This window comes from Stegodyphus dumicola, chromosome 10 (assembly GCF_044657685.1).
Source record: "Stegodyphus dumicola isolate Sdum_Otavi_A_Nest chromosome 10, ASM4465768v1".
NCBI classification, from domain to species: Eukaryota; Metazoa; Arthropoda; class Arachnida; order Araneae; family Eresidae; genus Stegodyphus; species Stegodyphus dumicola.
This window is the reverse complement of record NC_140777.1, coordinates 146,737,758-146,751,404: the sequence shown is the minus strand read 5'-3', so window position 1 is coordinate 146,751,404 and position 13,647 is coordinate 146,737,758. Positions and strand designations below refer to the sequence as shown.

The 13,647-nt window shown below is 32.7% G+C and overlaps 1 protein-coding gene across 1 annotated transcript in view; it reads right to left on the bottom strand.

The window, feature by feature from the left end:
* The window catches only part of LOC118201080 (uncharacterized), a 54,554-nt gene that overhangs the window by 11,921 nt on the left and 28,986 nt on the right, over nucleotides 1-13,647 (bottom strand). The window contains exon 6 of the mRNA XM_035373105.2: nucleotides 11,689-11,874. Coding sequence (XP_035228996.1) covers nucleotides 11,689-11,874 — 186 coding nt within the window. The remainder of the gene's footprint in view (nucleotides 1-11,688; nucleotides 11,875-13,647) is intronic.

Below are 13,647 nucleotides of genomic sequence, written 5' to 3'. Positions count from 1 at the left end.
AGCTACTCAGTCAAACAGCTAATGAAGAGTAGAAAAGGCTGAAATTCAGTCAAACAGCTAATGAAGAGTATAACCTTTCTTCAAAAGGTGTCAATATCAACTCATCAATTGATGGCGCAGCAAAGAAGTGCATTTTATCGTAAATTATGTTTCGCTTAATTCTATTGCACCCAATTTAAGAGAATGTAAAAGCTACAAAATTCTATAAAATCAAACCACTAATTATATGGGCTTTATGGAACAAGCATTATGATAAAAAACAACAGTTTAATAGAGATCTCCTCATATCTTTGTTATAAACAGTACAAAATCAACGAACTGAGTCTCCAGGAGAAGGATGTATACTTTGAGCATCTAATGCGATAAAAAATCGTATTCGCTCTTTAAATACATGTTGTGTATTTGTTTAATTATTATATTTTCTTGAGCGTTTCATGCTCTCGTATTTGTTTCTGTTCTTTATTGCTGTGTGAGTTAGGAAATTTAGAAACTTTTTTTAGACTTTTACTCAGTATGATGATTAATTACGTAATGAATTTAGAACATGATCTCTTCCACGTGAATGACCAGTTTTTGATATTTCTTGGCTTGAAAGTCTTTGCATGCACATTTCAGGGCAGTTGATTTAACCTCTCATAATCCTAGGCCACTTATATTCTCTAGCCAAGGCCACTTATTCTCCCTCCCTATGACGATAAACTGGAAAATGAAACAGGCAGACGATAAAATCAATTCTCCCTGGAGATACAATCTCTAGAAGGTGTTCAAACGAAACTTTAAATCGTGTTTGGAATGGACATCCATCTATTATCACATATGACAACCTCAGTGTCTTTCTGCCTGCAAACCAATTCTTGATATTTATTATAATATAATGTTGTGAACACGACCATACATTTTACAATTTTCTGTTTGTTTAATTTCTTTAAACATTTATTAACCAATAATGAGAACCCCCTGGCTTATATTAAGTAAATTAAGAAGAAATTGTGTTTTTACTCGTATTTTAGTAGATGCTTCAAACTGCAGAGTGTGAAAAAGAAAAAAAAATAGTACATAGTAACTAAGAATAATATTATCCCATCTATACACATACGCTTATTAATTACATAAATGTTCTTCTTTCAGTCCTCCAACAGATGCGATCGGTACATGCAGCAATTTTATTCTCTTGTTTTTTAGAAGGTAAAATTTATATATAAAATGGGAGGCGGGAGGAATTACACAAAAGAGTTTCACTTCTTAATTTCCCTGTCGTCAAGATATCTGATCCATTCTGAAAGTGTTAATTCACTTATTTAAATTTTGTCGAAGAATTTATATATATTTTGTAGCCTGAGAGTAAATCCCTACGGACTAACATCGTTGGCATCGAGATGTACCAAAAGAAGGCCTGTCTTAACAGACGTAAATACATTATAAAAGCTTGTATAGGATATTGTTTTTCATTCAGCTATGTGCTGTTTGTATATTCTATTTTTTCACTTTTTCAGGGTCAGTATATTAAGCTTCAGTTGCACAAATGTATAATTGCACATGGCAATATTATGAGCACATGACTTTATACTATATTTAGAATATTCACAAACACTCATTTAATTAGAGTCGTTTTCATTCTATATTTCTTGTTTTTCCTAAAAATTCGGAAACTTCTATTCGCATTGAGAAGCACACTTATTACATTCAAACGCTCGCCTGTAGGGGAGAAAAAGGATATCAGCTAAGACATGTAACGGAGAAAGAGAAACAATTTTAGAAAAAAGGGTCTAAAAATACTTCGACCAATAGATGGAAGCTCTATCTTTTTTTTTTTTTTTTTTTTTTTTTTTTTTTTTTTTTTTTATGGCACTGCCATCTAGTGACAGTTCTTCTGGCTATGCCAAAAGTCTTATTAATGACCTTTAATGTTTGAGTAACAACAGAACAAGCCCATGGAATCCATCGTGGCAAGGACTGCAAGTTTGCGGTTGGTTGTACAAACTTTAGCACCAAGCTTTGTACAAGGAACAGTACAAATTTCTCAGTTCCTACATATACGCTATATACACTATATACACAGAGAATATATTCAACTGACAAGAACTCGAAGGCTTAATACGCCGTGTGGTTAGGGATTTCTGAAAATACCAAAACAGAAAAAACGTGGAGATTATTATTTATTATTATTCCGCCTGCTTCACCTCTCAGTGGGCACTACACTTATCTTGATCGTTGCACCAGCAACCTTTTTTTCAGTTGTTTATCTTTTCAACCTTATTATTAATAAACAGATTTAACATTAGTGTAGTACTTTTGCTGTTGGGTGCTCCAACTTACAATGTTTTGGGTATGTTAGTATAAAACTAGATAACAGTTTAGTTAGTTTAGAGATATTTCCATATATACATGAAGAGGCTTGCTGCCTTTGCATTTCGTCAGGTGCCTATGCTTGATCATCTGCTATGATTATATTTCTCTTAGAATAGACAGATTCTATGATGGTTTTGAAGACCCGCTGTCCGTAGTAATCCTAAAGAAGGTCTTTGAGTCTATGTGATCCCTGGAGCTGAGGAAAGGAGGCTGTAATGGGAGAAGTGAGTGGACAGTCCTGATTGTAATGTGAGACGTCTGCTGAAGAAACTGAAGCACCGCAAGCGCATTGATTCGAAAATGCAGTCAGATACATGATAATAAAATAGTTATCTTCACTTATTAACCTCCAATGCAAATAATACTATGCAAGCGATTATTTTATACACTACTACACTGTGAAGACATATATAAGGTACCTGCCTTCTTAACGAGCCTTCGTGGTTTAGTGGTCTGCACGCTCAGCGCGTAATTGAGAGGTCCGAGGTTCGATTCCCGGCGAAGGTGTTGCAAAAAATACCTAATGTCTTTACACATATATTAACAAAATATGTAATGAATTCGCAAATTTTACGCAGATCAATATTACCTGCAATGTTTGTTGTTATATGATATATTACATTATTTAGCAAGGCGTTTCTCAAACTGCGTCCCTCGAAACATTTTGGAAGTCAGGTTACAAGCAACGAAATAGTGTCCGCTTTTATGTGTTTAGCACAGTTTAAAACAACTGTTAATTCTAAAGAAGAAATTCTAAAGAAGCATAAAATAAAATGGTTTTAGTCACACGCGCAGTACACTTAGTGATACTGCACAACACCAAATGACTTATGTTGAGAACAAGAGATATGCAAAATAGAATTTTGTTAGTTTAACTATATTATAGGATGATATCTAATTATTGAGTACGCAACATTGACAGTTTATGAGTTTTATATAATTGCTATAATGTTATTTTAAAGCTCTTAACAGTTGTTATATCTCACACGTGAAACACTGAATCGCCGACATAATACTCTAATTATGAATGGATACATAGTGGTATCATATAAGATGGGTACATAATACTCTAATTATAAATGTATACATAATGGTATCATATGAGATGGGTACATAATACTCTAATTATGAATGGATACATAATGGTATCATATGAGGTGGGTACATAATATTCTCATTATAAAGATGGGTACATAATACTCTAATTATGAATACTATATGCAATAACATAGACTCTTTTTAAATAGTTATACCTTGCTTTTTCTGTAAATATTTGCTTCGCAATAGCACAGTACACTTGTTCTGTCAAAGATTTTGGTAGGATATATTCATATAAGAAAATGCGATAAACTTCAAAATTTTAATCTTTCTCCCTAATAAACATTTTGACAACATTAGTACAAACACAACCGGAAGTAACTAACCTAAGGTTTGATTTACATATTTCTGTTTACAATTCCTTACCTATACCTTCTTAGACAGAAAACAAAATCCTAAAGAAACACATAATCCTAGCTACAAAATTATCAATTTTTTATACAATTCCCTAAGTACCACATTAATATATTAAAGTAACAATAAACATACGAATGAGAACTATATCCTAAACTCTTAATAAATATTTACCTTTCAATTAAAATTCAGATTTACACAATCTCTCTACATCTAAGAGAAGCTGAAGGGTACTTACGACTGCAGACTTCAAGGTTCCACACAATCAAGAAACAAAATAAATTTTATAATACAGAAGGATAACACATCGCTGGGTACTGAGAGTTAGATTGCAAATGAATTTATGTATTCTTTCCTGAACACCGTCTCTTTCAGTCTTTCACATAGTTCGATATCGTTCATAGAGTACAACAAATTTTCTCTATTACGCTAAGTATCAGTTCCGAACAATCTCCTTATAATACTTCGGAAAACAGGATCACAATACAAGGATGACTGTATATAATCAATAACTGTCAAAAGCAATTTTTCGAAATTGCTAAATCAGGAATTTGAATATCCATCTCTTTTATCCTATTATGTATGATTCGATTACACGCGTCCCATACATCTTCCGTAATTTTACTATCCATCTCGTACTTCTTAAGCATCTTCACAGCACAACTTTGGTTTCGTTCTTTCCTTCTAACACACCTTTCTGTCAGTTATCACGTGGAATTCTTTCTTTTTTTTTCTTTTTTTTTTCATGCTGCTAAACTTTGAGGGAAGCACGTGTTAAAATTTATTCTTCCTGCTTCTCAGTCAGATTGCATCGCTTCTTACCACCTTTTCCTGATCATCAAGTAAATGCGATGCCTCAAAAAAGCCAAAAGATATTTCTTACTTTTTCTTTTTCTTCTTCATTTTTGCTTACTCCTTAGAACTCAAAGCACGTTTCAAAACTAATCCAAAAGGAACATTAAGCCTTTTTTTCTGATCACACATTTCCTATTTTTATTAATTAAACTACATCTTCTTACGCAACCACGCCTCACTTGAGCATAACTGTCCATCGCAATATTCTACAAGAGTTTTAGAACCAATTATAACAACGTAGCAAATAAAATTAGGTGATCTACATATTTTCTACAGAGCCCCAAGAAAGATGAGTAGGGCATTAATTACCCTTTTATAGTTTACCATGGGAAATTCTTCGAGATACATCCCACCCCGAGGAACGTTGTTACGAAGTTTGTAATACATATGAAAATGTAAAGGAATATGTAAATAATAAATGGCGCCAATGCTCAAGTTGCTGAAAGTCAAGTTTTCTTTCTTACAAAGCCGCCGCGTCCATTTACCTTCTACAACAAAACGCTTCTTGATAATTTCACACGTAAACCGAAAGCGAAAAGGATCCTTTATTCATATCGTTTAACTTTTACTGGCGCCTAACGCACAACTTCTATTTCCTGCCGGTTTCACGACAATTAGAAGTAACTATGAATCCAAAATCTGTACATAATGCACGATAATACGTTTATAAATATGATATCTGTAAATCTGCATGTGTGATTAAGTGCAACTAAGCTAAAGGCATCACGTTTATCTATAGTGTACGGGTATATATATGGATTTTTTTTCTATTTCGTGTGATATTAAAAGAACAATATTGGCGTACTCGTCCACTCTTAACTTTGTAAGTATTGTTACAGGTGGTTATCGACCTGTCGTTATTCAATGTTCAGTTGAGTGCGCCGCTAGCTGACAACACATCGTCTTTATCATCTGCTCTAAAAGGTTCGAGTATCGTGAAATAGCTTCTGTGTTTATATGAATGAGTTTTGTTAATAACGTTGTTTGTTTTAGCAGCGTGGAATCATAAATTGTGAGGACCAACATCGTGCCACACCAGAAACCCCGGCAGATCCATTCGTGATAGTTACTGCAAGTTTCAGATCATTCTCTGAATACTCAAATATTACACAGCAGTCATAATCTATATAACGGTCGGAATCACAGATTTTCTTCGTCCCCCGTATTCAAGGATAGATATTTTTAAATTCAATATGTGAATAATGTAGTGAATGTGTGGGCTGTGCTGTGTGATAAATTGCCTCAGATCTGGTATTCCGTTATCACGCGGTGCATTTATTTTCATTAGGCATTATGTACCCTCTACTTCAGTCCTGTCTTCCTCCCAAGTTACTTTATCATTGTTATGATAATTGTTCTTTCATAATTGCCTTCAGATAATAATCTGGAAGCTGTATGCGTCCTTAAACAGACCTGAATTAACCATTGGCAAAATAAGCACGTGCTTAGGGCATCAAAGAAAAGCGGCACAGCAAAAACGTCCTTACGGACTCAGCAAAGGGGGCACCATACAAATTTTCCATTGCCAATTTTACAATGAAACAATATTTGAAATATTTAAAATTGAAATTTTCCAATGAAACTGCAAGTAAACCAAAAGCGAGAGAGACGGATTGGGGAAAAACATGCCTAAATTTACGTGGAAGTTCTTAGTCCTTTTGTCTTAATCCGGACTTCGGGTCTTAATCTGGAAGTCTTAATCCGGACTTGCCCATAAGCTAGGATTTAAAGTTAATATGTTAACGATTGTTTCGATTCTTTCCTTATTCATACTTTCCATGTGTGTGTGAACCCATTGTAGAATCTTTCTATTATCATCTGAAAACGAGAACAGAATGTTTTGAATTTCTCTGACAATTTTATTTTTCCAGTCTTAGCTTCAGATAGTCAGGAAATGAGGCTGTTTTAATAAAAAATCGCTGTGATCTGTCCTAAACTAATATTGTATACGGTATTGACGCTTTCAAGACAATCAGTTTGACTTGAATAATTGAGTTGCTGAGATTCAGCTTCTGTAGATAGCTATGAACTTTTATGTTTCTGTTTAATTTAAAATAGTCTGTTTTTTTTGCAGTTATCATTGAAGAAGATGTGTAAACTAGTACAATATCAGGTTTGCATTCGATTATAATGGTAATAGGCCCTGTTCCGTAAGTTTTCATTTAGTTTTAGTTTTAGTCTTAATCATTTAGTCATTTAGTTTTAATCTTAGTGAGAGATTTTGTGAGAGTGGTTTCAGCCGTTCGGAGTAGAGTGGCTTTAAAAATACGAAATCTAACTTTATGTGTAGCTCCGTAGAATAAACTGTCCAATTAAAAACTCTGATCACGACTTAGGACGTTCAATGGGAAATCTTTCTTTAGCATGCAAAATTCGGTGGCACATCGCAATTAATTATGCATATAACCGTGGTTTCGAGACTATTTAACTTTCATCGAAAGTAATGGATGAATGTTACTTTGTGCCAAAAAAAAATTATTTTTCATTATGTTTATGAATTCCGTACATTACATTACCGCTTAGTACACATTACTGAGGATTTGAAAGTAAGAACTTGCTTAATTATAATTGCTATACATTACTGCAACATTGCTGAATGCTTAGTACACATTACTTGGAATTGAAACATTGTTACACATTTACATTTATAGAACACTAGTACACATTTACATTTAGTTACTCATAATTTAAGATACACATTGTTATTTATAAGTTCCATGACTTGGCACACATTACTGAACACCTTGCTGAATGCTTAGACTACTGTATAGAAGAGCCCGAGTTGAACTTCCGGAAAAGGATGTACGTTTGTAAACCTATAGTGTCTGTGGGGCACGGTACAACTCTAAATGTGGGGCGAGCCGAAAGTTCTCTCGGGAGACTGGTCGTAGGGAAAGAGGGTGGGAGACCCTGCCACCCATACCCCAGGGGTGCTCTCTCTCAAAATTGCATGGAGGTAGGAAGTAAGATGGAGTCGCCCTAAACAGGTTTCTCCCGTACCCTGCTCTGAAGCACCGGCGATCCCTACGTGGTGACCAAAACATTGGGTCATTTACCATTGAGTTCTATGGGATTTGACGCGTTCGGATGTAAATATTTTGTAATTACGTCGTAAATATACATATAAATGTATATATTTATTTTTTCTACAACACTTCAGAGTCCTAAGTATGTGAAAACAACATATTTTTAAACAACATTTCATTCTGAACGGAATTAAATGCTATACTTTTCCCAGGACAGTTTTCTCAGAATGGTTTAATTTGAATGAAATATTTTCACAAAATTTTTCGTTAATTACATTAGAAAAAAAAATTAAGATAATTCGATTTTATTCGGTTAAGGTACAAAAATTAAGATCAATGTTTATTGTATTATTAATATTAAAATTATGCATTATTTCTTTTCTATAAGCTTCTTCCTAAAATACTTTCTTAAATATGACATGATTTTTTGGCTTCTGAAGCATCTTTTAAATCGAAAAATGTAAGTCAATTTATAATTAATGCTCTATTCGGTTCATTTTAAATTAGAGAATTATTAGGAATTAGCGAAATACTTTAAATAAGTATTTCGCTAATTCATAATAATTAAATAGGTATTAAATAGTACTTGACTTTCTCTGAACATTTCTGAAAGGGAATAAAAAAGTTTTTTTTTTTTTTTTTTTTAAGTATTATTTAAAACTTATAACTGAGTTACTATAAAATGTAAGGGGAATAATTCTTTTAATTATACTTATCAGATTTTTTTTACCCTTCATTACAACAATACATATTCCAAAACTCTTTATTACGTTCTTAAGTGCGCATCTCATAGCATTTGCTTTACAATACCTTTTAACAGATTGCTTTCCAATACGAACAATTCTTGCTTAAATAGTTTTATAACGTATTTGTCAACAGGATTTCAATTTATGTTTACAATTCAATATTAAGGTTATTATATATTTAAATAACATTTATAATCATTATAAATTAGATACATTTAATAATTAGATTTCTTCACAGTACTTTTACAGTTGTTTATAAGTGAATAAATTCTTCATTTCAAATACATTTATAAATAATTTAATGAATATTTAAGTATTTTGTCAAAGGCAGATACATGCTTTTTGCAAGCACATGCATAAATGCCCATACATATTTCCTATTTTTCATTTCCGGCATGTGCAAATCTTTAATTTCTGTGCATTCACTATATTTTTCGTGTATAGTAATTTACACTAATTTAGCATACACCCGAAAGTTTTACATAAAAAATATATATGAATATAATTTGAATGAAAATTATAAGTATTATTTTTAATACCCATTCAAAGGTCAGTTTTTCTTCAAAATTCCTCCACGATGGCATCTCTCTCTTTAGGCAGATAGCCCTTGCATGCGTTACTCTATTTAATAAAAACTTAATCTGACCTATGTGCCTAATTACAAATATTTTAACATACATACTTTTATATTTATAAAACGTGTAAGCCCAAAGTGATTATTTTTCAGATATATAAAATTAAAACGATGGGTTTAAAATGAGCAGCAGTAAAGCCTCTCCTCTAAAAAATTTTAAAAGGTACATGTTTCAATAATATATGGATGTGAAAAAAATTTGTTTTATTTAAAACATTTTGACGTTTGGAAAATAAAATAAAAGTAGCGAATACTCTATCAAGGGTATCGAAAGGTGTATACAATTTTAAATGTACCGTAAGGTATTTTTCATTCTTTAAGCATAACATTTTTCTTAAAATCTGTATTTTTGTAGTGCAACAGCTTATAATTTTATAAAAGAAATTCATAATCAAAATCGCTGTTGTTAGTTATCGAAAAATAACCAAGATGTGATTTTTGCGTAAATGTCACTAAACTATACAAATTGCTATTATCCATCACACTATGAATGTTTCTTTCATGCGAAAGTGTCCCTTTTTCGATTTCTATGGAACTCTCGTGTGTCGAAATACTATCAGAATCTTGTCAAGGGAGCTTCTGAATGTGAACAAAGAACACCCCATCTGGTGACCCAAGCTTCAAAGCAGTGCTTCACTTTTAGCGCGGGTTGTCCCCTCCTCCCTTTCCTACCTCCATGCAAAATTGGGGGGGGGGCGCAACTGAGCTAAAGTCGGACTGCTCAAGGCTCTTACCAACGACAAGCACTTCCGCTGCAATTACCCAGACTTTGTGAAATAAAACTTATCCCCTTGGTTTGACCGGGGGTTATGCCTTCTTCGATAGCCTCTAAGGGTTAGGGCGTTTAACTGTACAAAAGCAGCTTCGATCTAGCTAGGTCTGGGTGCCCCTTCGTCCTAGTGCACTGAGTCCTTGGTACGATGAATGTCGTGATCTTCAAAACATATTTCCGGCAGTAATATACTGCGGATTCTAAATTTAAAAAATACAGGTTTTTAACTGCATACTTATTTATGATAAATTACGATAGATATCCATTATTTCATTAATAACATTTATTGTTGTCTCATATGGCCGGGTTCTTGCAACTTAATGCATGCGCCAGGAAAGGTCAATTCCAATGGTCATTTAGCCATTTCATCACTGAGAAAGTTGCCCAAGGTAACTTCTGCACATTTTTGATGGTGAATACCCCAAAGAACAAATCCGAGGATTTCTTACCATTTTTCTCTTACCACAAATCTATCGAGAGGATTTTTAGGTTCAACAATATTTTAAATACCGCATACCACAGAGATAATATATGCCTAAAAGGCCTTCTCCTGTCCTCAGACCCAAGCTCAATGATACGGCAGCCGATACATCGCTAACCGTTATACCGATCAGTGCGGCGGCTCATTAGTAAATGTTAGATGGGGTACTACATACACGTGAACTAATAGTAGCCCTGCAAATGATCATGCACATTAATGAGTAGACTATTGCATCCACAAAATAAAACAATAACCTAATTATTGTTGGGTATGAATACACAATTATACTTCCTACAGTGGTATCACGGACATTCCACTTATTTGGTTAGATATTTTGGTTCTGACCCATTTTTATTTCATTTCTACATAATGTACATTGGTTATTACGTCACTTTTCAGATATTAATTTTTGATATCAGCTGACATTTTGTATAAAATTGTGAATAAAATTACATGTTCTCCAAAAAGAAAATATGTTTCATTTTCGTTTAAACATTTTCTCCAGAACGTAACTTCACTCGTATTCCGCCTTAAGAATCCATTAGCTTCAGTCAATCAAGAGGGCAAACATATGATAGCTATCTATTTCTTTAGCGATATAGATGCACATATTCTTTAAGTCCCATTCCATCATCTTTTACAATCCTATCGCATGGTCCTTAAGTAGAGAAAAAATCAGTGGTTTAGATTTTACCCCACTTTCGCCCAGTGTTTTGAAAGGAGATTCACATATCGTTGATTAAGGAAGGAAATTTGGTGAAATGTAACTTCCAAAATGACTGCAAAGAAATTTTTAGTAATCATTTCAAATGTTCTGAAGAGCAACAACAGAAAAGAATGTTTTGGAGAGTTTGGGAATCGTTGAAAAATATACAATGTCTGTTGAGGAAACAACTTAGAAACATCACGTATGTTTGAATGAAACTGAGAGCAGAATTGTTAAAGGTTATTCCACAAATCGAACCTTTGTTTCAAAAACATTCCTTCAAAATTATATGGTATTTACTCTCTTATAGATTTATGTCCTGTATTTGCTTTAAAATACATTATCAAAGTTTTAAAATAATTATTTCTCAATTTTATTTATGCATTTAAATATTTTGCTCATTTATACGTAGAAAAGACAATTAATGCAACTCTAGATAACATGTCAACCGGATAACAAATCATTCTTTTTCTTTTTTGGTTCTAAAAGCAACCTCTTAAAGAAGTTTAACTGTATGTATATACATTCTTAAATATGGAGTTAAAGTTGTATGTTTCGATCATTTTATGATTAAATAATAAAGAAAGCAAAATGTTTGTACAAAGTAAAGGAGAGGTTCAGTTACCTTATGAACAGCTATGAAAATAATAAAAGTAGAGTTCAGTACCTTTTGTTGTAGTAGTGGTAGTTGTAACATCAGTAGTAGTAGTAGCAATAGTAGTAGTAGTAGCAACAGCAGTAGTAGTAGTATTAGCAGCCTCCTCAGTAGTAGACGTTGTAACAGGCTCTGTTGTAGAAGTTGTAATAGCTTCTGTAGTAGTAGTAGGTGTAGCCGCTTTTGTAGTAGTTGTTACTGAATGAAATGAAAAAGTCTTCTAAAAGTATTTTAAACTTAAATTACAAAAATTACAAAATTATTATTATTGTAAAAATATAAAAATCCATGTACTTCTTTTTTTAAACATCCGATTTTAAATTCAGTAGATTTTACTTAAACATACTTTTAGCCATTCCAAGTAAAATTTATGTGTAAAAAATAGTATATAAATAAATGTACTGTAACATGACACAAACACATAATTAACCAAAGCTATAATTGCGTGTTTACAAACTCCTAGTTTACTTGCAACGATACCGCTTGTCATAAAGGACGTGGATAAGGTCGAAGTATACTTTTAATCATTATTAGGTATTAAATATAGAATTTAGGTCTCATATTATGGCCCAGTGGGCGGGATCCCAGAATTAGCTACAGTCAAAGGCTATTTACTGATAACCTTTTTTTTCATCTAGTATTAGCGCTATTTGTTTGTAACGTTAGTAGTAGCGCTATTAAGTTGTTTTGATGTGTTAATGGCAATATTTTCCAACATAGTATTGCCATGAATGAACGCTGAAATTAATTGCTTCTCTGATAGCGTGAGGGCCGAATCCTGATTCTTCTGGGCACATGACCATAAACATCTCGAAGAATCTAGCGAAAACACATTTCGAGCTGAACTAAACACTGGTATATTCTTCTCTTTTACGATAAGCAAAATTGCTGTACATTTATTAACTCAAACTTCTCTTGAGTATTATTTCCTACATGATGAAGAAAAGATGTAAAGTTTATGGACTATTTCTTCTGTGGATGAAGGAATATGGATTAGTTTAAGAATGGGAGAACTTGGAATTTATTGCTTAAACCTTTAAATAAAATTTTAATCAGTTTTTAGTTGAAGGTATGGTGATCAAACTAAGCGCCTAACACTGCTAAGTAGATTAAAGCAGAGAGTTAGCGTTTAACTCTCTCGGATTGTAACACTCTCATTATTTCCTAGATAATATTAGGCTTTATTATTGCAAATAGGAGCAGATTTAAAGACAAAATAATAATTTAATTGCAATGATAAGATAACTGTTCTTGGCTGGAAGTAGTAAAAACCAGTAAATATGTATTATTTCAGTCATTTTATTTTATTTTGTTACATATATGATATACGTTGATTTATGTTCTACAGTGGAAACAACTTCTCAATACAGTATAAAGCTAGATAGAGTGTTTCGAAAAGTGCTAAGGTTGCACTTAGTACATTGTATAGATACTAGCATTATATACAGAGAATTAAGGAAGACAAGTTTTGTCACTAATCAGAGAAGTGAAATAAACTCAGATTTTAACTGAGAATAATAGTCTAGGATAGCTTGCTCGATTTCAACTTGCTCAGTTAAAAATTACTCAGTTAAACTTGCTCGATTAAAACTAAAAACTGCTCGATTAAAAATACTGCATAAAATTGCATTCATATTGTTTTATAATAATATATATAAATTATTTATTCTTAATTTTGCTTAATTAGAAAAGCTGTCTGAAATTTTGTTCTCTTTATACGAAGAAATAATTTAGTGAAAACAGCGAATAAGAAAACGAGTGTTTTTAAATGATATATGAAGACACAAAAGAAGAAACTTTACAAGATGCTTTAAGTATTTAAAAGACGAACTAAAAATGCTTTTAATTCTTCTAAAGAAATCTATAAATATTTTTCACTGCTGGTGGTAGAGTACGAATTTAGGTCTCATATTATGGCCTTCAAGTTCTTTAAGGAATGTTGCATATGTGATGTATAGACATACGATATAA